At 41.3% G+C, this 24,113-nt stretch overlaps 1 protein-coding gene and 1 long non-coding RNA gene across 2 annotated transcripts in view; one reads left to right on the top strand and one right to left on the bottom strand.

Moving 5' to 3' along the window:
* The first annotated feature begins 4,630 nt into the window (after positions 1 to 4,630).
* Positions 4,631 to 24,113, top strand: part of LOC116045381 (serine/threonine-protein kinase D3) — a 57,054-nt gene continuing 37,571 nt past the window's right edge. Inside the window, exons 1-3 of the mRNA XM_031293015.2 lie at positions 4,631 to 5,049; positions 7,995 to 8,649; positions 23,355 to 23,493. Coding sequence (XP_031148875.1) covers positions 8,356 to 8,649; positions 23,355 to 23,493 — 433 coding nt within the window. The 5' untranslated portion in view covers positions 4,631 to 5,049; positions 7,995 to 8,355. The remainder of the gene's footprint in view (positions 5,050 to 7,994; positions 8,650 to 23,354; positions 23,494 to 24,113) is intronic.
* On the bottom strand, positions 16,862 to 17,516 carry LOC118493851. The gene is made up of 2 exons (XR_004895883.1): positions 17,257 to 17,516; positions 16,862 to 16,934 (listed from the first exon to the last, which is right to left on the bottom strand). It is a non-coding gene; the product is annotated as an uncharacterized LOC118493851 (long non-coding RNA).

The raw sequence follows: 24,113 nt of genomic DNA, 5'->3' as shown, positions 1-24,113 counted from the left end.
ATAGTTTAGGGTCCTCGCCACCACCAGACAAATCAGCATTGCAGATTGAACATGTAGCTGGACTTGAATGGCCTTCTTTTGACTGAAAGTACTGCCAAACTACACTTTTTCTGCTCACAAGTTCCATTTTCACTTTCTCACAGCCTACTGCATTGAACGCTCCACCTACGTAAACACCTTCCCGTAATCAACGGCGCCGTCATTACATCGACCAGCGTAGCGCAAGCCTAGGGTTCGGTTTGGTGGAAAAAAATTCTAAGGTTCGGCAGAAACCCAACCCCGTCAAAAAGACCAATATTCGGCCGAATCTGAAGCCAAATCCTGGATCCCTAGTTGAAAGGAGCCAGTTGAGGTGGTTTTGGGCGAGTGGTAAGGATGCCCCTAGGCGCCCTCCCTAGGGAGGTGTTCCAGGCACGTCCAGCTGGGAGGAGGCCTCGGGGAAGACCCAGGACTAGGTGGAGGGATTATATCTCCACCCTGGCCTGGGAACGCCTCGGGATCCCCTAGTCGGAGCTGGTTGTAATGTAGCTCAGGAAAGGGAAGTTTGGGGTCCCCTGCTGTGACCCGACCCCAGATAGGCGGACGAAGATGGATGGATGGTCGACGGGAAGCCAACACAAGAGTTAAGTCAATAATCTGAATACTTCCTCCACCACTGCTCAAAAGTTATACTCAATCAGGTATGGACATACTGAATGGGTCTTTTCACATTAATAAGCATGTTAAATATACACCAAGGGCATAAAAGTCCTTTAATTACAAGAGCCTCCATGAATAAAACTAACTCTTGTTTTAACCCTGCTGTTGTCTTCGGGGGTTTCTTTTTAACTAACTAATTTGGATGATTCCATACATCACGCTTCGCAAGTACAACAAAAGATAGGATCTCTACTTTCATTGACTTTTGGGTGTTTTATAAAAAAAATAGCATTTGAAAAACAAAAATGTTTCAAAACCAGACTGAACATTGACATTTACCCTCCTGTAATTATCCTTCCTTTAATATGAGTCTAAATAATTCATCATTTCTGCTTTTTTAACTCAAGAATTAGGTATAATTTCCTATACATGAGGTGTACTGACCGTGAATTCCAAAAATGAGTGTAAAACTGGTAATAAGTTGGTGTTAGTGGTGTTTATAAATGGTAGTGAAAAGAAGCATTAAACGTATAAAAAAGAGCCAAAAACATTGAACAAAGAGACAAAAGTGTCGATAAAAGAGACGAAAACATCAGGAAAAGGTGTTGATTTTCAGGACGACAAGTACACGGTCGAATGGAAGACAACACAAGGGTTAATGTTACAGCATTATAATATATCAATTTTGATTTAAAGAGGGAATTAAGAGCAATTGGTTGGTTGTGTCTTACTTTATTAGCAGTTGAACCTCTCACCTTTCCTCCCGTGACCTTTGACCCCTCAGTTTTCATTGTGCTCCTGTATACGTGAGACGGTTTCTTCTCTCCCTCGCTCTGATAAACGTTCACAGCCAAATCTGTCAGCCTCAGGATTCCTGTTGCAGGAGGGTTGAACCGCGGTAATCGAGGCTCAGTGTTTACCCTGAGTCGGCTGCAGCACTGCCCCGGACAATAGATGCAGACAAAGGTGCCTGAGACGAGAACAATATATATATAGTGTATGTGTATTATTACACAAACAGCAGCAGTACAAGAAAAGGCATGGGAGTTTCTGCATTGTTAGTGAGCCTGAACGCACTTTGGAAAAAAAACAACTACAATTTAAAAGGTCCAATGTGTAGGAATTTCTCCCATCTAGCGTTGAGATCATATATCGCAATCAACTATCTCGCGCCACGCAGTTTAAAGTACATATTACAGCTATGGTAGCCTTCACGCTTCAAAAAGCCGGTCTCTTGCTCTTTTCAAAATCCTTTTCCTGTTCCTGAAATTTGGATTTTGAATACGTGTGGTCCTCCATGTTTCCTTCTTCAAATTTGCCGGGGCCTGGAAGCTACGATACCCATTAGCAGCATTAACAGCACCTGTGAGTTTATCATGTGACAGTGAAAACGTGAAAGGTGGAGCAGTATGTCCTGTATGTCCCTTACACACACACACACACACACACACACACACACACACACACACACACACACACACACACACACAGGTGGAGCAGTATGTCCTGTATGTCCCTTACCGGCTAACGTATTTCAAGATGGAGCATGAATATGGAGCATCTTACCACAGTTCATGCAAATGCAAATGTCAAATTTCAAGCCAATAGGAATACTTGGAATTGATGGTGGTGGTTAAATATTCATGAAAAAGGACAAGTTTGTGAACGGGCAACACAGATTTTGATAATGAACAACTACTGGACCTTTAATAAATAAAATACAGCTTAAAATGGTACGAGTGTCCATGTTTTTGTTTTGTTTTTGTACAGTTATAGAATTGCACTCTCCATAAAATGTTTACATTAAGCCAAGTTTATTTATTCTATTTACAAATCTGTTGACTAATTGTTAACCCAGTTCATTTTGCAGCATAATAAAGTACTATTTAAGTCAAAAACACAATATATTGTTGTTAATTTACATTTTGTCGTATCCTAAATTCCAAATACTCAAGTACTGTACTTAAGTGCAAATCTAAAGTACTTGTTCTTTACTCGAGTATTTGCCTTTTCTGCTACTTCATACTTCACTCCTCCACATCATCTCAGAGACAAATATTGAACTTTTTACTATCTTATATCTTCTTTTTTTTATTATATATATCTTACAGATTCAGTTAAATAATACAAAATATAATCAATCAATACATTATGATGTATTATTATAGATTAAGATGAAACATCATTGCTTGTTGTAAATTAACAAGCTGCTCCTGTTCAACATTAATGTAATAAACACATTATTGCATCAATAATTATAATCATATATAATTAGAATCCAGTAAAGTAATATATATGTTTCTGAAATGGGACATTCTAAATAAGGAATAGTTTTTATACTTTACGTATATTTTGGTGCCAATACTTTTGGCAACATTTTGAATGCAGGATTTTACTTGCACCAAATTATATCTACACAGTTTTTAGGGGTACTTGAGAGTAGCATAAAGCTGCAGTATCGGAGGCTGCACTTTTAGGAGTGCAATCCTAGGACCGCATTTATAGGACCCTAGCTTTAAAAAAAAAAAAAAAAAAAACTTTAACACTATAAGTACTTGAAAAAAAAGTAGTATTTGGGTGAAATAAATAAATAGATAGGCCCGTGGAGGGCTGCAGGTTCAAGTCCCTGGACTGGTAGCTGGAGAGACATGCCAGTTCACCTCCTGGGCGCTGAGCAAGCCCCAAACCCCCCAACCGCTCTGACATCTCTCAATGTGTGCATGTATAGGAGGACCTTTAAAACTAAAAGAATTTTGACAAAAGTAGTATTTTGGGTGGAATAAACCTTTAAAACGTAAAACTATGGTCATGGAAATGCAGTCTCCGGTACTGTAGGTACTTAATATTGGTACTTGACGTGATATGCACTTTGGGTAATGGAGTATTTCCACCAGGAGATGGGGCCACATAATTATCTGATGCAGAGCCGTATATAGGGCTCTGATCCATAGACTGTCTATGCTCTGATCTGATGAAATTCAAAGGGAGGACAAGGCAAAGATCATCTATAGTTTCAATGAAGAGTCACTCTGAGGTTAAAAAAAGAAAAGCAAAAAAAAAAGATATCATGTGAATGCCACAAGCTCTTTAATAATAGCACCAGTTTATTTTTATGTGTGACTTATATTCTTTCATTATATTAATTCGAGTCACAGGGCTAAGCATTTGTTTGCTTAATTTAGCCTTGGTCTGGTGTTAGCTGACATTCAGCTAATACATATCTATTAAAGTGTTTACATGTATTAAAGAATCCTTAAACACTATAGTAACCATTTAGGTTTAAAAAAATAATAAACATGTTTGTGTCAATTAAAACAGTTCATATGTTCAGAAAAGTTTTCTTGAAATAGCTTTAAAGATTGTTAAAAATAGTGTTAGCTGGGTGTTAGCTAGCATTAGCTGGGTGTTAGCTGGATGTTAGCTAGCATTAGCTGGGTGTTAGCTGGGTGTTAGCTAGCATTAGCTGGGTGTTAGCTGGGTGTTAGCTAGCATTAGCTGTGGCTCGAACATAACCTAACGATAGCTAACGTTAGCTGAAAATAACATTTGAGCATAAAAGTGAAGTTTTAATCTTGAGCTAAGATTTTTTTAATGATATTTTATGTATTTTTTTATTGTGTGAAACAATCATTTCATATAATTTTTTTTTTAAATTCCACAAAGGTTTCCATTTTTTTTATTCAAGTTTAGCGTTAGTTAACTTTTTGCTGTTAGAGACTCGAGTTCTGGTTCAGCAACAAGTCTGGGACAAAGCCACTAATATAAAGCTTTAAACTAGAAATAAACACTGGCAACAGCTATTGTTTAATGGCTCTGAGCAACAACACAACACATCTTCTTTGTATCGTCCTTGTTGCTTCCGACATTAGCTAGCTACGACTTCTAAAAACTCATAAACACAACGAAGTCGGAAGAACGAACGACTTCCTTTCTAACTCGGGAAATACAACCATCTGAGGAGCACGTGAATGCAACAACACTCCCTAAACCAATCCAACCAACGAAGGCAACGAGTATTAGCCAATCAGAGGCAGAGTAGGGCGGGTCATGCCTTCGCAGGCTTAGGAAACGTAACTTCGCTCCTCCTCCTCCTCCTCAGTGTGTGAGCGATAGTTTGTGTCTGTAGCTGCCTGTGATAATCAGATCCGTATGAAGCTGGAGCTGTTCGGTTGGACTTCTGGGCTTAATGGGGGGAAGTTTGGAGTGAAACGAGACAAGAAGAAACATTTTACAGGCACGTTAACTGATTACTTCTCCCTGTCAGACCCTGCGGACCGAGTACAGCGAATTTGAACTGTTGTAACCGTTATAAATTCAGCCGTTGAGCGGCTCAAGCTCGCTGCTGGATGGGAGTTTAAAACGCTTATTTTTCTCCTCGATGGAAGCGAAAAACCCGCCCTGTTGTCAGAGGTAATGCCTTCAAGTTATCTTTCCATGTGTGTGAACGCCGTAAAATAAGTCTGTTGCTTCGTGTTCACACCTTATACAGTTATAGGCTACTCCGTTATTTTGATATACAGGTTTGATCAGACAGATAAGCTACAATAGAGGCAAGTTTTTTTTTGTGTTGTTGATTGTTGTTCTGTTGTTCCACTGGAGAACCCAGGTGAGGAGAAACATGACTTCTTGACTAACGTTAAAGCAGGTTTTTTTCATGTTTTTGTTTTGTCAAATCCATAAAATAGCATCAAATTGTTGTGGGATTGTTCTGATAAGAGATCTCAATTTTACTTTTATTTTCATAAATCATGTTGTTTTTTTTTGTAATTGTGCCCTCAAGAAAATATCAACAAACTAGTGTTGGTTCATTGTTTTTTTACACATTAACTAAAGTAGGCCTAGTTTAGAGTTGTATAAAAGGTCACAGGGTTACAAAGTCGAATTCATGTTCATCATAATGAGTTAAAGGGATTTTAATGTAGGGCGAGGCAATATATTGATATTATACCGATATCGTGATATGAGACTAGATATCGTCTTAGATTTTGGATATTGTAATAATGTGATATGACATAAGTGTTGTCTTTTCCTGGTTTTAAAGGCTGCATTAGAGCAAAGTGAAGTACTTTTCTGAACTTACCAGACTGTTGTAACTGTTCTATTATTTGCCTTTTCCCCACTTAGACATTATGTCCACATTACTGATGATTATTTATCTAAAATCTAAGTGTTAAAGCACCAATTGTCAACCCTAGAATATCGCCACAATATTGATATCGAGGTATTTGGTCAAGAATATCGTGATATCTGATTTTCTCCATATCGCCCAGCCCTACTTTAATGTGTGTTAATGAACTAAATATTTCCCTTTTAAAATATGAAGGATGCAGGACAGGTGACTTGAGAGTTAAATATCTGATTAAATGGTCTAGGTTCAGGTAAAATCTGACTTGTTGTGGCTCTAGAGGCTTAAAGGGTCCACTCACCCAAATTAACATAAGAAATATGAGAAAATTAGTTAATTCTTTCATTTGTTTTGGTAACTTTGGTTGACCTGGAGCTTTTAGTTTGTGGTCAGTAGGGATGTAACGGTATGAAAATGTAACCTCACGGTTATAGTGACCAAAATTATCACGGCTTTCTGTATTATGGCGGTATTTTTAAAAGTGTGTTCAATACGTTCAGAAAGCACTAATAGGCCTACACAAGCTGAAATACTTTCAAAAAGTTTAACAGTTTTTATTATATTACAAAAATATAGGCAAAACCTTATCAAATGTGCAACTTTTAACATCAAAGGAAGGGTTCAGGAGATTTGACGTATTTCCACCTTTAAACAGCATTTTTTTCCTGCACATTCTGCAGACAGGTTAACTATCTTCTATCAACTGTCCTTCAGCATTCTTATAATAACCAAAATATGCCCATGCTTCAGACTTAGTCCTCTTAGAGGGCTGATAAATGTCCTGAGCGCTGCCATCTCCTAATTCTGCCATGATTCCAACTTCAAGAAACGCACGTTGTAGGCTACGCAGTGCCCGCGCGGCAACTTCAGGAGACTCGGATGAATCTGGGAACACACGGTTTCCACACTGTGGTAATCCACCGTGATAATAATGGTATTTTAAATGAAAACGGTAATTGTTATCGTCAACATTTTTACCGTGGTTTACCGTTACACCGGTAATCGTTACATCCCTAGTTGATACAGATGTTTTGCAGCATTTTCACGAACCAAAAGCAACCATAATGTCCTTGCAGAGTTTCAGTTTATTATAGCATGGAGAATATGACTACAACAATATAAAGTTTACAGTAGAATTAAGGGTCACAGCTGTTATTGATATTTGAGGTTACATTTCTTCTTTTCAGCCACGTTTGTCTGGTGCAAACTTAATCGGAAAGGTTAAAGTTTGTAGTTTGATTTACCTTCTTTCACCAGAATCTCATTGGACACAGAGCTGTAAATATGAGGAAGGCTGGGTGGTAGTTTGATATTAATCTTTAGACTATTCTATAAATATAGTTTTTAATGACCGTACGCACTTCGAGCCTTTACATTCCCAGAGTGACATTTTGTGTAGATGAATTGTAGAAAGACTTGTTTATCGTCTGATGATTTAAAGTTCATATTACTACTTTATATGAAAGGAAAGTGACAGCGATAACATTTTGAATAATTACAACATTTCTATTCAAACTAGGGATGCACCGAATCCAGGATTCAGCTTCAGATTCGGCCTAATATTGGGCTTTTTGACGGGGTTGGGTTTCTGCCGAACCTTAGAATTTTTTTCCACCGAACCGAACCCTACTCTCACGCTACGCACGCTACGCTGGTCGACGTAATGACGGCGCCGTTGATTACGGGAAGGTGTTTACGTAGGTGGAGCGCTCAATGCAGTAGGCTGTGAGAAAGTGGAAATGGAACTCGTGAGCAGAAAAAGTGTAGTTTGGCAGAACTTTCAGTCAAAATAAGACCATTCAAGTCCAGCTACATGTTCAATCTGCAATGCTGATTTGTCTCATGGTGGCGAGGACCCTAAACTATACACAACATCACCGCTGTTACAACATCTGGTATGAAACATCTGAAAGAATACGAGTTGTGCATGAAGGAATCTACAGACAGCAGCCAAAATGCAGCAACTTCAGGTACGGCAAAGGAAGGACAGTCACGGCTAAAAACTGGTGTTAACCAGACGGCTGTGTGTTTACTGTGGTAATGGACTGAGGATGGGAGGAGGATTCAGTTTTGGATTCAGCAGAATCTTAACCAGTGGATTCGGTATTTGGCCGAACCCTAAAAATCTGGATTCGGGGCATCCCTAGTTCAAACTGAACATCCTTTATAGATAAAGAGAGATACACTTTTGGGAATAATTCTTTAACCTGCTGTCTTTTATTCTCAACAGAAGCTGCCAGTGAAACCAGTAAACAGAAACGTCAGAGCTGCCGTAGCTCTCAACACAGTCCCCGGTCCCACCCAGCAGGAAGCCTGAGGATTTAGTTGGTATAAAGCAGGAAGCCTTTTTTTAAGTTAAACTCTGCTGCGTCCAGAGCTTTGACTTCATAGTTTTCTTTCTACCTCAGAGATGCCCGTCAGTGAGAGGAAACCTTTCGCGCTGGAGTTTAGCGGTAAGAAATGTGATCGGGGACAGAAAACGCTCGGCTGACGTACGAAGCCCCGAGCAGTCAAACACGTTGTTTATTTTTTTGGATGTCGTTCGCCTGCGGCGCCTTTCTGTCTGGACGACGTCACAGATAGCAGAGCCAATGTCTGCCGACAACAGCCCGCTGCCGCCGGCCTCGCTGCAGCCTTTCCCCGCCCTCCCTTCGCACGCTGTCCCGCCCACCCCGTCGCCGTCCCCGAGCCCGCCAGCCACCCTCTGCAGCCGGCTGTCCAACGGCAGCCGGGCGGCCGCCAGCCCCACTAGCTCACGGGGCTCCATCCATGGAGTCTCCTTCCTGCTCCAGATCGGACTTACCCGGGAGACGGTCACCCTCGACCCCGGAGACCACTCGCTGTCGGCCGTCCGGGAGCTCGTCTGCTCCATCGTGGATCAGAAGGTACGTTTGTTTTGGCTTCTGATCTCTGATTGGACCGGGTAATTGCTTATGTGTGCTGTGGGATTTTCTTTTTCGTGCCACAAAAATTCCACCAAATGGTTCATCATGTTGCCCAAAACGGAGGGAAAAGAAAAAACTGGTGATTATGATAACAATTCTCCAAATTATGCTATCCTTATCTAATCAATACCAGATAAAGTTCTCCTGATTATGAGATACAGCTCTCTTCTAACTTCTATTTTCTTCTTATTTGTCTGTGTGCCGGATGTTTAAAGGCGTCAACAACGCTGTTATTGGCTGGCAGTGTGCAGGTTGTGTAGCCCGTTTTTATTCCCAGGTACCGTGGCTTTGTCACGCCCCTCTCACGTCTCATACCATCACACAAGTTTAACCGTCACACACACACACCGAAACAGACAGCATGAAGCTCTGCATTTTCACAAAAAAATCCGGCAACGTGGCACCTTTCTGCAGAAAGCACGGGTGCGTTTGGGCTTTAGAACGAAACCACCGCAAAACAATCACAAAATAATGTTTTATCCTTCCGATTCATGGCTTTGTTCGGCGCTCCCTCTCTTCCTTCGCTGGGGGGCCAGCTTTGACCGCTCTGTGCTTAAAAATCGAAAGCAATCCTTACTACATATTATACCTATATCTACCACAACACAGCACAAATTAGTTTTTTTTTTATTTGTAAATGACGTGTGTTTTCATAGAAAAGGCCAGTATGACTAACAGTAGGCATTTCGAGGGAAATATTTCAGAATTATATGATCCCGAAGTCATAATTCCAAATTGCGAAAACACCACTATTTTGTAATCTGCATGGTCTTGGACGCAGAGTTTTGTTAAACTCGGTGTAACTTTTTTTCTCCAAGTGTTCGAGTTCAGGCATCCGCCCTCTCTGCTCCCAGCTACACTTTATCTCTCGCCATCTACTGGTTTTCACCACTCGCACTGAACAAACCACCTGTGCCCTAAATGCATTACACACACACACACACACACACACACACACCTGTTTTGCAGAGCATGACAGCAGAGGGGAATCCCGACGATGCGCTCATCTGACCTTCTTCCGTTGACTCCTACTGTTGTTACTTTTCCAACCTTTCAGTGATTGATTGACTGGATGACCAGTCCCAAAAATCAATCAGAGATTATTTAGATTTTTTTGCATGCAGCTTTGTTGCAACATACTTTCACTGGCCGTCTCTTGTCTCTGGCTGAGGAAAAGTCTTAGGGAAGGGAATGTCGCTTTGTGGTCGGTGTTGCTGCGTCAACGCTCTTCACTTCCTGTTTCACAGCTGTGTGTTGTGTTGGAGAAGCAGCAGGGTGGTCAGTTAGTCTCTCAGTGCTGCCCACTGTTCCCACAGTGTATAATATCTTACTGATTAGGGGTGCCACAGTTTAAATTTTGAATCAAAAATCGATCAAAATGAGCTGTCGACTATCAAAATCAAAAGCAGGATCAGTGATTTCCCCGGTTTGTTATCTCTCTCCACCCCTGCCTATTTGCGCACGTCCAAAGAAACAACAGCAGACCCAGTGTAGCTTACCGGCTGGTAAATGTAAGTGGACCGTATTTATGTAGCGCTTTTCTAGTCTTAATGACCCCTTAACACGCCTTTACACGGGAACCATTCTCACACATCCATACACTGTGGCCAAGGCTGCCATACAAAGTGCCACCTGCTCATCAGATAAACCATCGCACGCATTAAAACTCCGATGGCGCAGCATCGTGAGCAATTTGGGGTTCAGTGTGTTGCCCAAGGACAATTTGTCATGGCAGGGCCAGGGATCGAACCACCAACCTTCCGATTGTTAGGCGACCGCTGTACCTGAGTCACAGCCGGCTGGTAGCATGCAGCTAAAGACACAGGGTAAAGTTAGCTTAGCGGTAGCTTGCAGCTGCTCTTTTCCAGACACCATGGCCACTGCCGGAGTCCGAGATGACGGAGAAACAACAGAAATGGAAAATCCGTGTGCCAACGTTTAGCCGTTTTGTTTCGTTGTGTGTTCATGTGCACCTTATTAAAATCATGGTGCATTCAACTCCACCTCGTAAACTCTGAGAAACTCAAACTGTTGCTCTAAAGTACCCTTCTGCCATCTAGTGGCTCTTATTGCAGCATTGCCGTCACTGTTGAAAAAATTGGAATTGTAATGGAATCGTGACCTTAAAATCGAATCGTGGATTTGGAGAATCAAGACACCCTATGTCTGATTCATACACATGGCAGGTGGAGAGACCTGTCAATCATAGCAAACATCTTTAAATGTCCAAGACCCCCAAAATAAGTAGTTTATAATGATCTAAAGCACCAAATCTTCATATTTAAGAAGCTTGAACCAGAGATTGTTTAGAGTTTTTGTTTAAAAATTAACTTCCCAACCTATTAGAGGTGTGAATCTTCACTGGTCTCATGATTCGATGCGATTGTGATTATCCTGTCACCTCCTCAGTATTATTATCTATTACTACACATGGTTTTTTATCAACAAATTCAAGCAGTCAGATATGTATGAACTCCCCTTTTCATTGTATCTGCTCTTAAAAAGACACTTCCTGAATGTAGCGGCGTCTGAACACAGCAGACAACCGACATAAGGCAAAAACATAACAGCAGCGACCGTAAACTCAACAGGTAACGTCAGTAGGCTATAATCGATTGTCACTGAATGGATGCGGTCCGCATCGTGATGCATCGATGCAGTGACTAATTTCAGCACCCCTAGTCTATCCAAAAGACTGGGAACCACTGGTTTCATCTTTGACTATGTTTTGTCTTTTATAAACTTTATAATCGTGTGTTTTTCATGTAACATCTTCATCTGTAAAGCAACAAATGCTGTCAGATAAATGTAGGGAAGTATAACGTGGCATGAAACGGAAATACAAAAGTTAAACCTAAAGCAGGAACCTCCCGTAGGAGGTCGCGGTGGAAACGGATTCCAGTTTGTTTGGCCTACAAAATGACATCATCACTGCAATTTTCTTTTTCCTGCTTTTGTGTCCACATCATAAAGCTGTGAGGTTTGTCTGTGGGAGGCTTCAGGTCTGAGGTGTGTGTGTGTGTGTGTGTGTGTGTGTGTGTGTGTGTGTGTGTGTGTGTGTGTGTGTGTGTGTGTGTGTGTGTGTGTGTGTGTGTGTTCTCCGCTGCACCCCCTCACACTAACACAACATATTAAATTAAAAATGTCTTTCAATTTATGTTTTCATAGGAATTAATTTGCCAACTTCAAACTACATAATTTCAACTTTTTTACAAAAAGTTGTTAATGTGACTCTGAATTCCTGTTTTAGGAAACTTAAACATTTTATTATCCAATAAGAAACTCTCATTTTGAGAGAGAGAGAGAGAGAGAGAGAGAGGAGAGAGAGAGGAGAGAGAGAGGAGAGAGAGAGAGAGAGAGAGAGAGAGAGAGAGAGAGAGAGAGAGAGAGAGAGAGAGAGAGAGAGAGAGAGAGAGAGAGAGAGAGAGAGAGAGAGAGACTCTGCTAATGTTTCATGACAAACTTTGGCTGTGATTATTTTCATGTTTTTAATGTTAACACTTATATATATGTTAATTTTTTTCTTTTTCATATATTTACTTAATCAGATTATATTTCTACCCGACGTGGCGTTTCACTTGCCCCGGGCCATCGGGCAACCCTTTATTGTTGAACCCTGCAGGTTTAATCCAGTCATTTCTTTTTCTTTTATGTAACGCAATGAATTAACAACCATTTACTGGGTCCGTCTGACTCTCACTCGCGCTCTCTTAACTTTTTAAAATCCCCGCTTAACCTTTCAAACTCATTAGACAAACAAAATCCTCAAAAGCACCAGTTGATCCTGAATGTCCCACACAGCTGCTGTCTGAAACTAAATGGTGTTATAAAATCACTTTTTAAATTCTGTGTCCTGCTGTCATTCCTCTAAACCAAGAGGTCAGACTCAACTTCACCAAGGGCCAGACATGTAGAGTTTATTGACATGCTTTTATTTAAAGCGTAACTCTCGCCAAAATGCAACCTAGGGTCTTTTTGTGAATGTACCCGAGTCAAACTTTAGTTTAAAAGCATATTTAGGACGGAATCGCCACTTTTAAGACTGACCGTATTCTCGTTTTTTGGTCAAATGGCCTTTTGAATGGGAGTGCTAGGGGCACTTTTATGCTAGCCTCAAAATAGCTATTTTTAAACCACTAAGAAGGCTCGACACAACATGAGACTTTGCTCCAAGTATCACCAGGGGCTCTACACCTTAACAGAAGCATTGACAACATTGTTTGTGTACCCAGAGTTTACTAAAAAAGGTTTTGAACAACTCACCGTAGCTCTTGTTGTTTCCGGCCGCTACCACCTCTGCAGTCAAAACGAGTCGATATCCGAATGCGAATGAACGGACTCCATACGAGGCTCCTTTTTCAACTATGAGGTCAATAGTGTTTTTCAATAACGACAATAATCCGTGCATTTATATGGAACTAAGCTTTAGGAGCTTTCCATCTTTACTCTCCTCCCTGTTACATTGCATTTGGAAATCAATTGTTTTTGACTGATAAAATGGCTGCAACCTTTCTTTTTAGTAAACTCTGGGTACACAACCAATGTTGTCAATGCTTTCGTTAAGGTGCAGAGCCCCTGGTGATACTTGGAGCAGAGTCTCATGTTGTGTCGAGCCTTCTTAATGTTTTAAAAATAGCTGTTTTGAGGCTAGCATAAAAGTGCCTCAAGCACTCCCATTCAAAAGGCCATTTGACCTAAAAACGAGAATACGGTCAGTCTTAAAAGTGGCGATTCCGTCCTAAATATGCTTTTAAACTAAAGTTTGACTCTGGTACATTCACAAAAAGACCCTAGGTTGCATTTTGACGAGAGTTACGCTTTAAGAGAAAAAGTCAATTATGTTGACTGTATAATTGCATGTGTCATATAGTTTTCTCACTTAACAGTTTGGGCCTCATAAAGCCCCCCAAAAAGGTCATAAAAAAGGTCCTTGGCCTTATAGAAAAGCAACAAAAATGTTAAAAGCAACAAAAACGTTGGAAAAATTGGCAAAAACATTGAAATAATGGTAAAAAACGTCGAAATAAACGCTTAAAGCGTCGACAAATGCGCCAAAAACGTTGCAAAAAGTGCCGAAAACTAGGTGGTCCAAAATGTATTGTGAACCTGAATTGATATGCGTGCCGGATCAAAATCTGCAAGGGACCAGATTTTAAAATATCAATGTCCTCCTTCCTCTGCTCCTATACTTTACCTGTGGATCTGATAAGAAACAGGAAGTGGGCTAAGTTTCCGTCTCACTGATGTCATCTGACGAGAAACCGGAAATCAATCCCAGTTTAATATTTACTTTGCTCCGTCCGACGGGCCAAATCTAACCCGGATATCTGGCGCTCATTTGCATCCATAATGTCAGGACGGGTGATGTTATTTAAACGGGTCAGCAGCAGGTGTGTCTGCTGCAGGACGTTAACGGGGCTTCAGCCAGATCTTTAGTGTCTCAACACCGTAATGAGCAGGGCTGCACGCAACCTGTGGCTGCAGAATGTTCTGCAGATTCTAAGCAAATCAAAATAAAGATCACTCAGAGTGTTAACACATCTTCTCCCCAAGCAAAAAAAAAAACACTTGTTCTGGATGACTGCTGAAAAAAGAGTTTGGAAGCGCAAACGAGAGAACTGGGGGCGCTGCAAACGTGATAGAGAGAGCAAAAGACTGATCATTGAGACAGAAGCAGATGGAACTGTAAACAAAAGGACATCATATCAAACAAATAAAAGACCAATAGTTTACCACTACACAAATGTATTTTTTTGCAAGTTTTAAGTTTGACCTTTTGAGATAGGGCTGCACAATATATCGTTTAGCGATATCAACTGGTGCAATAACCATATCGTAAAGGCTGCTACATATTGTGAAAAACCGCTACATACCGTGAAAGGCTGCTACATATCGTAAAGACCGCTACATACCGTGAAAGGCTGCTACATATCGTAAAGACCGCTACATACCGTGAAAGGCTGCTACATATCGTAAAGACCGCTACATACCGTGAAAGGCTGCTACATACCGTGAAAGACCGCTACATATCGTAAAGGCTGCTACATATCGTAAAGGCCGCTACATATCGTAAAGGCCGCTACATATCGTAAAGGCCGCTACATATCGTAAAGGCTGCTACATACCGTGAAAGACCGCTACATATCGTAAAGGCCGCTACATATCGTAAAGGCCGCTACATATCGTAAAGGCTGCTACATACCGTGAAAGACCGCTACATATCGTAAAGGCTGCTACATATCGTAAAGGCTGCTACATACCGTGAAAGACAGCTACATACCATGAAAGACCGCTACATATCGTAAAGGCTGCTACATATCGTAAAGGCTGCTACATATCGTAAAGGCCGCTACATATCGTAAAGGCCGCTACATATCGTAAAGGCCGCTACATATCGTAAAGGCCGCTACATATCGTAAAGGCTGCTACATACCGTGAAAGACCGCTACATATCGTAAAGGCTGCTACATATCGTAAAGGCTGCTACATACCGTGAAAGACAGCTACATACCATGAAAGGCCGCTACATATCGTAAAGGCTGCTACATACCGTGAAAGGCTGCTACATATTGTAAAGACCGCTACATACCGTGAATGGCTTCTACATATCTCGAAAGGCTGCTACATATCGTTAAGGCTGCTACATACCGTGAAAGGCCGCTACATATTGTGAAAGACCGCTACATACCGTGAATGGCTTCTACATATCTCGAAAGGCTGCTACATATCCTGGGCTCCTATTCGGGGCATGATCTAATAATGTCTGTGATAGACCTTTTTCACGGCAGACATGTTGACATGTCATAGTAGGAAAAGCACAGGTGTATTCCAAACCATTAATGATGGCTGCATTCCTCTTAGGAGAGGTCCTGGTGTTGTTCATGCTGACTCACTGAAATATCTTACTGGGACACTTGATGGAACTGAGCCATCAGCCATCGTTAAGGTTATTAATTTCAGCTGTGCTTTTCCTACTATGACAAGTCAAATGTCTGCTGTGCAAAAGGTCCATTGACTGTCTAACGTTACACGTCTTAGAGACACGCAGGAAAACGGAGACGAGCTCACGTAGCAGGAGCTGAGAAGTAAATGCACAGATTTGTGCCGTAATGCGTAATGTTGTAATTTCTTTTTGTTTTATGAAATTGTTATCGGAAAAAAAGTATGGTTTAGGAACCGATATCGAAGTCACGGTATTGGTATCGGTACCGGTATCAAATTTTTTTGAGAGGCCACAGAAGCATCACTGCATGTCACGCTAGTTAATGCTAACTGTACACTTGGCAGCAGGTAATGTTGATGTTAGCCAAACGTTACCGTTAGCTAGTAGCTGGATTAAACACGGTTAAAATGCTGTCGGCTAAACGGTGTAAAAGTGTGACTGTATTTCACTGTAGAGGATTCCAGCAGCGGGATGTACAACAGTCAGCCGCTAAAGCTATGAGCTAAAAGACACAAACTAGCACTTGGTCACTGCTGTTGTCGGAAAAACAACACAGACGTGAATGTTGCGTTTACTTGAAACTGGTAAACCTCATTTAAAGTTATTGTAAAATACCCTTTTCTCATCTGTTTTTGTCATTTAACAGCATTTTCACAAAGTCATAATAAATGACTTTTTTTTTTTTTGGGCTGATCCAAAAATGTATCTCTGATCTGTGACTCAAAACGGCGATCCGAACCGTGAGTTTTGCGATCCGTTGCACCCCTATTTGTGGCTTCCAGCACAGATTTTCAGTGGATGTGGATGAATGAAACTCCCACACACACTCCTCACACTGACAACCTTGACCCAGTCGCCGCTGCTTCCTGTTGTTCCCTGAGTGAGGTGACGGAGAGCGAGCGGATGCAGCCGACGCACGCGGCTGTTTACCTTGTTCATATTTCCCATCAGTTCCTTTTAACCTCGTCCCCTCCTGGCTTGACTCTACGCGCACGTTTAAAAGGGTGTATTGCAGCTGAAAGGCTCTTAGCGTTCTGTAGCGGGAGCCAACAGCTGTTTTCATCTGCATGTGCTCTTCTCGTCACTGCCGGTTCAGATATCAGTTATAAGCTGCTGTCAGATGTGTGAGGAGATATGAGACGATAAGCTCCTGTTGGTCCGTCTGTATTAACCCTCCTGTTGTCCTTGGGTCAAATTTGACCCCTTTTTAAAAATGTCTATATCAGAAATATGGGTTTCTTTTTAACCAAACTACCACAAAAAAAGGATGGATTCCATACAACTAGAGGTGCAACGATGAATCGATTAATCGATTGGTTGTCAACTATTAAATTAATCGCCAACTATTTGGATAATCGATTAATCGTTTGAGTCATTTTTTTATTTAAAAAAATAAGATTTCTCTGATTCCATCTTGTTAAATGTGAATATCTTCTAGTGTCTTCTCTCCTCTGTGACAGTAAACTGAATATCTTTTGAGTTTTGGACAAAACAAGACATGTTTGACATTTTTATAGATCAAACAACTAATCGATTAATCGAGAAAATAATCGACAGATTCATTGACTATGAAAATAATCGTTAGTTGCAGCCCTACATACAACGCTCTTTGCAAATACAATTGATCACTTTCATTGAATTTCGGGTGAAAATTGAAATGGTTTCAAATCAGTATCCTGACTAAACTCATCCACTCAACATACGCTCCTCTGATCTTAACTATTAGTCAAAATAATTCATCATTTCTGCTTTTTTTTAACTCAAATATTAGGTATAACTCTATATACATGAAGTTTATTGACCATGAATTCCAAAAAGTAGTGTAAAACTAGTGGTAGTAAGTTGGTGTTAGTGAAAACAAAACAAAAAATGTCGGAATAAGCGATTTCAAATGTCCGAAATGTGCACATGAAGTAAGAAGTATAAATCATGTTTTAAACGTCACATTCATGAAGCAGTTACGGTATGTGTTTCATGGTGCTTTAATGACCGGATGTTGAGGCTGCTGTGCTCCTTTTTTAGACCCAGGATTTTCGGTCTCCTTGAACATGCCCTAAAGTAAGAGACCTCTCCGCTACCTCTGCTCCTGCTCCAGCAGGGTCAAAGGTCACTGCAAGGCCTGGAGGTTTTGGCCTCTGTGACCCTAAAGTGTGTGTGTGTGTGTGTGTGTGTGTGTGTGTGTGCTTTACTATATTCGTGGGGTCCAAAAACCGGGGAATACAGTATACTTGTGGGGTCTGCACAGCCTTGTGGGGCCCAAAATGCTGGACCCCACAAGGTTAAAGGACTGTTTGAGGGTTAAGACTTGGTTTTAGGATTAGGGTTAGAATTAGGTTATGGTTAGGGTGAGGGTAAGGGTTAAGGTTAGGCATTTAGTTGTGATGGTTAAGGTTAGGGTAAGGGACTAGGGAATGCATTATGTCAATGCCGGGTACCCACAAAGATAGTGAAACAATCTTGTGTGTGTGTGTGTGTGTGTGTGTGTGTGTGCGCTGAGCCCGGTTAATGGAGGATTAGCCGTAAAGAGGGGATCACTGTGTATTAAACACACACTCTTGTCCATTAACAGGCCTCTTGCTGTGATTCTCTGCTCACCTCAGCGAATGAGCAGCACAGCTGACGGCTGGCTCTGATGCGATTGGACGTGGCCTGAATGCATCGTCATGTTTCAGACCTCACCCGCTCCTCATGGATTGGAGGATTTCTTTTTTTCTCCAGCTTCTTGCTTAGTCCTGGTTTCATAATGAGAGGACAGATACACAATTGTTTGTGGAAAAAAAAAAAAAAAAGATATATATATATATATATATATATATATACTTATGCAACCAAACAGCTTATTTTGAATGAGTTGTACATAGGATATATGATAAGATGTTAAAACTATGCTAGAGGATGTAGAATGACTAGAAAGAGACACAAAACAACATCAAATTGTGTCACAATAACTACAAAGAGACGCTAAACAACCACGCCGGGAAAACAAAATGTCCACAAAGAGACGCAAAACGACCACAGGGAGACACGAAACAATCACAAAGAGACGTAATACGACTATAGAGAGACGGAAAACGACCACAGAGAGACACGAAATGTCCACAAAGAGCTGCAAAACGACCACCGAGAGACGCAGAGCGACCAAAAAGAGACGCGAGACCCCCACAACAAAGATCAAGTTGACTACAGAGAGAGAAACCAAAATGACCACCGAGAGACGCAAAATGTCCACATAGAGACATCAAACTGACCACAGGGAGAAACAAGACGACCACCAAGAGACACAGCTGCGTCACTGTAATCGTGTGGCAGGGTTTCAGTCTGGGCGTCTTGCTCCTGACTAACTAGGGGTCTTTGACCCGTGTGTGCCCTCCCAGGGGCCAGTTGTCTCATAGTCCATTCATGGGTTGTAATTCAACGGAGGATACTGTCATAGGTTTGTTAGTTTGTCTTGAACTGCTGAGAGAACTTTTCCAGAACGGAAACAAGTCTTTTTCTTTAGGATCAGAGTTGTTCTCTGTGTTTCCGTCTGTCACTTTCTTATTTGTTTCAGCGGTGGCGTGTAGCATCGTGGCTAATGACAGCTGGGTGTCAGTGACAGGGATCCATAATTCATGATGGACTGTGTGTGTGTGGGACGTTAGCCTGGGATTTGATTCGTAGGTGAATGGCTTGATTGTATTTTGTGCATGATGAGAGAGAGAGAGAGAGAGAGAGACTATCTAGCAAGCATTAGCCTCGTCACCTGACGGTTGGGTTTGCTGCTGTCAGTGTTGCGCTGCGGCATCCATGCTGCCTGCAACCTGCTAACATCCTGCAAACACGGAGCGCCGCTCAGGGCAGGAAGCTGCTTCACCTGCCTGCCCGTCTGTGTGCAGAGACTGCTGCTGAAGCCCAGATCCAGTACACACACTTTACCATAACAACAAACACCGTTCACCAAGTCTTAACAGATAAGCCTCATGAGATACATCCTCTTGAGTAGGCCTGCACGATTAATCGTTATAAAATCGCGATCTCGATTCACCCTGTTCACGATTTAATTTTTAAATAACTTTGATTTTAAGACTTTGATTCTCATTTAATTTTACGAGCCGACTGCATCACAAACGCTACTACTTTCTTCTGTCAATTTTAAACAGACGGTATAAAAAAGGTTTCAAAGCGCTCCGAAGCGCTGCAATGCTCTCCCTTCTCTTCATTGAAGCCTCTATGTTTACAGGCTTGTGGTGATGATCAATGTGCTCTAGGTGCCAAAACAATCTATGTTTGGTACTGCCAATTAGTTTTGTTTTGTCATGGTTCATGTCTGCAATAAACATTACACTTTGTGAGAAAAAAATCGTGGCAGAAAATCGTGATATCAATTCTAAGTAGGGCTGTCCTCGACTAAAGAAATTCTTAGTCGACTAACACTTACCATGTGATTTTGTCGATTAATCGATTAGTTGATGTAATCGACAGAGCTGTGCTCTTTGAGAGGTGGTTAAGACTAGAAAAGCACAATATAAATGTAGTTAATGAACCATCTGTAAAACTGAGTTTCTCCACAATTAATCCTGCAAAAGCACCACTTTAAATCTTGTGCTTACCAGAAATGTGCTCATAAGTTTCTTGGAAATGAGTAATTAAGCATGAATAATCATAAAAAATGACTCATCAACTAAAGAAATCTTAGTCGACCATGACCAAAACGACCGATTAGTCGACTAATCGACTAAGAGGTGGCAGCCCTAATTCTAAGCTAAAAAATCTTTTCCCCCGAATCGTGCAGGCCTACTCTTGAGTTCAACAGCGTTAACTTTGGCCCATTAATGTAGACATTTTTAGTTAAATATAAGAGATCTTTTATACCTAGTGCAATACAACTAAATAATAAACTGCACTAATCTGCACCTTTCTACATAGGAAGAATGTTGTCCACTGTGTGTATGATGTGTGTATGTTTGCATTGATGTACTAGGATGTTTTTTCGGCCTTGACTGGACAATAAAGTTGTATTCTATTCTAAACATTATTTTTTTTGCTCTAGTAAACCTTTTTAATGAGTTCAATTTAATGCAAATTTAATGAGATTTAGTCTTTTCTCACACATTTTAGGATTATCTGTCAAATTGTATATGGACGAAATCTTCAAAGTGACGTTTCTTTAAAGCTACAGTGCGTAGTTTCTGTCGCCCCCGCGAGGAATTCGAAGTAATGACAACACTGTCAGCGCGTCCACATGATACAAGCCTTCTGTGATCGCACCCCCACCCCTCCTCCACACAGTTGCACACTAAAGCTTTAAGCACTGGATAGTTTTAATTTAGTTTTTTTTGTTTCTTAGTTTTCCTTAGAGTCCTCAATTCAGAGGAAATCACATGAACTTAGTACCCAGGAAGGTTGAATCATTCACATAAAGGCACATGATCTGAGACACCAGACCAGACCAATGATTTCAAAAGTTTTAGCCTCTGCTTTATAGTTTTAGTTACATTTTACAGGCAATTAAGAGACCTGATGAAGGTCTGAGACCGAAATGTTGTATTTTTTTCTAAATAAATTATTGCTTGCGTAATGGTCAGTGTGCGGGACTCTTCTCTAAGCTTTTGATCTGCTACTTTTGATCATATCCTACGGACCTGCCCGACAAAAGAGGTGTGCAACAAAGCTTTCTTACAGGCAATTAAGAGAAAAAAAACAAATACATCTTCACTTACAGCTGCATTACAGTGTAACTTTGTAAAATATGAAACTTTTTTTTTTTATTGAAACTGATAAAAGAAAAAATTCTAGTATGAAAAACTACAATTCCTGTAGTGATCAGGGATCACTCCCAATATTGCCCCTTTTGATCTGGGTAGCTTAGGGAACTGGTTCTGTTGACTTTTTCCTAGACTTGACCGTCTGTTCGTCAATGTTCTACATACTATTTTAAGTTTTATTATTTTTACCCGTAGAGTAGATTAGACAGCCTGAAACGTTTGACTGTTTCTCACTGTGGATGGCTGGAAACGTTGAGAGAGAGAGAGAGAGAGAGAGAGAGAAAGAGAGAGTCACATCTGAAAAGGACAGTAACCCAAACTTGAACCTACCGTCACATGGTATTTAAGGTTCTTTATAAAGAGGATCTAGCTGCTCGGAAACCTTCGTGTTTTGGGAAGAAAAACCTCTGGTGTTTTTTTTAACCAGAAAATCAGAGACTGTAAATGGTGGTTGGTTTTCTACAGCCACTGTTAGACACACAAACAATTCACACACACACACACACACACACACACAGTCACACACACACACACACACACACAGTCTCACACACACACACACACACACACACACACACACACACACACACACACACACACACACACACACACACAGTCTCTCTCTCACACACACACACACACACACACACACACACACACACACACACACACAGTCACACACAGTCTCTCTCTCACACACACACACACACACACACACACACACACACACACAGTCACACACAGTCTCTCTCTCACACACACACACACACACACACACACACACACACACACACACACACACACACAGTCTCACACACACTGTCTCACACACACACACACACACACACACAGTCTCTCACACACACACACACACACACACACACACACACACACACACACACACACACACAGTCACACACAGTCTCTCTCTCACACACACACACACACACACACACACACACAGTCTCACACACACTGTCTCACACACACACACACACACACACAGTCTCTCACACACATGCGCACACGCACGCACGCACGCATGCGCACACACACACACACACACACACACACACACACACACAGTCACACACACACACAGTCACACAAAAGAGTACACACATACACATCACACAAGAGTGTATATACACACACACACACACAGTCACACACACACACACACACACACACACACACACACACACACACACACACACACACACACACACGGTGTGTTTCAGTACACGTCTTTCCTAATATGTAAAAGGTGAGGTAATGGTTAACTTTGGGAACAAGAATCGAGTCATAGAAATAAAAACTTCCCTTTCAATGGAAACGCTGTTGTTGTTGTCATGAGGACAAGCTGTCAGGACATTTCATGACAGGGGTCAAAGGTTGGAGCAGTGCCTTGCTCAAGAGCTGTGGATTATAACTCATTGTTGTCCTTTCAGCTTTACCTTCTGTGTCCAATGTGAAATCATGAGCGCTCCCCTCAGGCCAAACTCCCAACTTTGTACACCTCATGTCTCATACCAGAACAAAGGACTACATCACAAAATAAATTATATATATTCTGTAACAGTAACTTCACTCTGAGTTAGGGTCACTATTATTTTGGCCAATAAAAAAAAACACTTTAAACTGTGAAACTTCCCTAAATACTTCCCGTTATCTGGTTGAATATTTTTTTAAATTCCGCTAAATAATATTAAAAAAAATTCAAATGTTGGCTGAGTGAGTATAGTGTTCGGGCGAAAGTGTGCGTGTCATTCAGAACACAAGATAAAAGAGTTTACTTGCTGAATGCAATGTGCAGAAGAATAGTTTTTCTCAATGACATTGTTTTTGTGATCGTTAGGAGCCAAAATCGCGATCAAAATTCGATTATTTGCACAGGTGAGTCAACATCAATCCCTGACCTTCTCCTCCTCCTCTCCTCCTCTTCTTCTCTTCCTCAGTTCCCTGAATGTGGATTTTTCGGGATGTACGACAAGATCCTGCTCTTCCGCCACGACCTGAACTCGGACAACATCCTGCAGCGTCTGACCGCAGCGGAGGAGATCCACGAGGGCGACCTGGTCGAGGTGGTGCTCTCCGGTAAGAAACTCTTATTTTTACCATTTAAATAATCTATTGATTTAATTTAGCCTGTACACCCGCATCTTCTGCATCACTCCAAACAGCTTCCTGCTTCTAGATTAGAACTAGTCTCACTTTGCCAGACCCTCCTCCACAGCGATCTCGCGGGATCTTGCGGTAGCAGCCGAGAGGAGTTTCCATCAGGAAAGTGTTATTTAAATATACTTCTGGTGTAGTTACAAACTTTCTAATGCCTCGTTTTATAAGTACAGAAACTATTTGTACTACTGTAGAAGTTTGGTATCATTCCGGGCATTATTAGTGGGGTAATTTACGAGATACAAACGTGGATCCATTAGCGCCTGCACTAAGCTAACCAGCTGATAACGCTAACTCGACCAACGTTATAACAAGGGGAAAAAAGCTTATAGGGGGTTGTTTGGCTCGAGGTCAAGGTGCAAAGCAGCCTAGGGTGAAATTACTATGAACATCACTACTACATCACTTTAAGCGTTTCTCAAACACCACTTTACCCCGAAGTTCTCATACCCCGGTTAACAGAGCTAGATAACTCCTTTAGTAGTCTCGCATTGCCAGACCTTCCTCCACAGCGCTGCGGAGAAGGGTCTGGCCCACTC

This window comes from Sander lucioperca, chromosome 19, assembly GCF_008315115.2.
Source record: "Sander lucioperca isolate FBNREF2018 chromosome 19, SLUC_FBN_1.2, whole genome shotgun sequence".
In the NCBI taxonomy this organism is placed as follows: domain Eukaryota; kingdom Metazoa; phylum Chordata; class Actinopteri; order Perciformes; family Percidae; genus Sander; species Sander lucioperca.
This window is presented reverse-complemented; position numbering and strand designations above follow the sequence as displayed.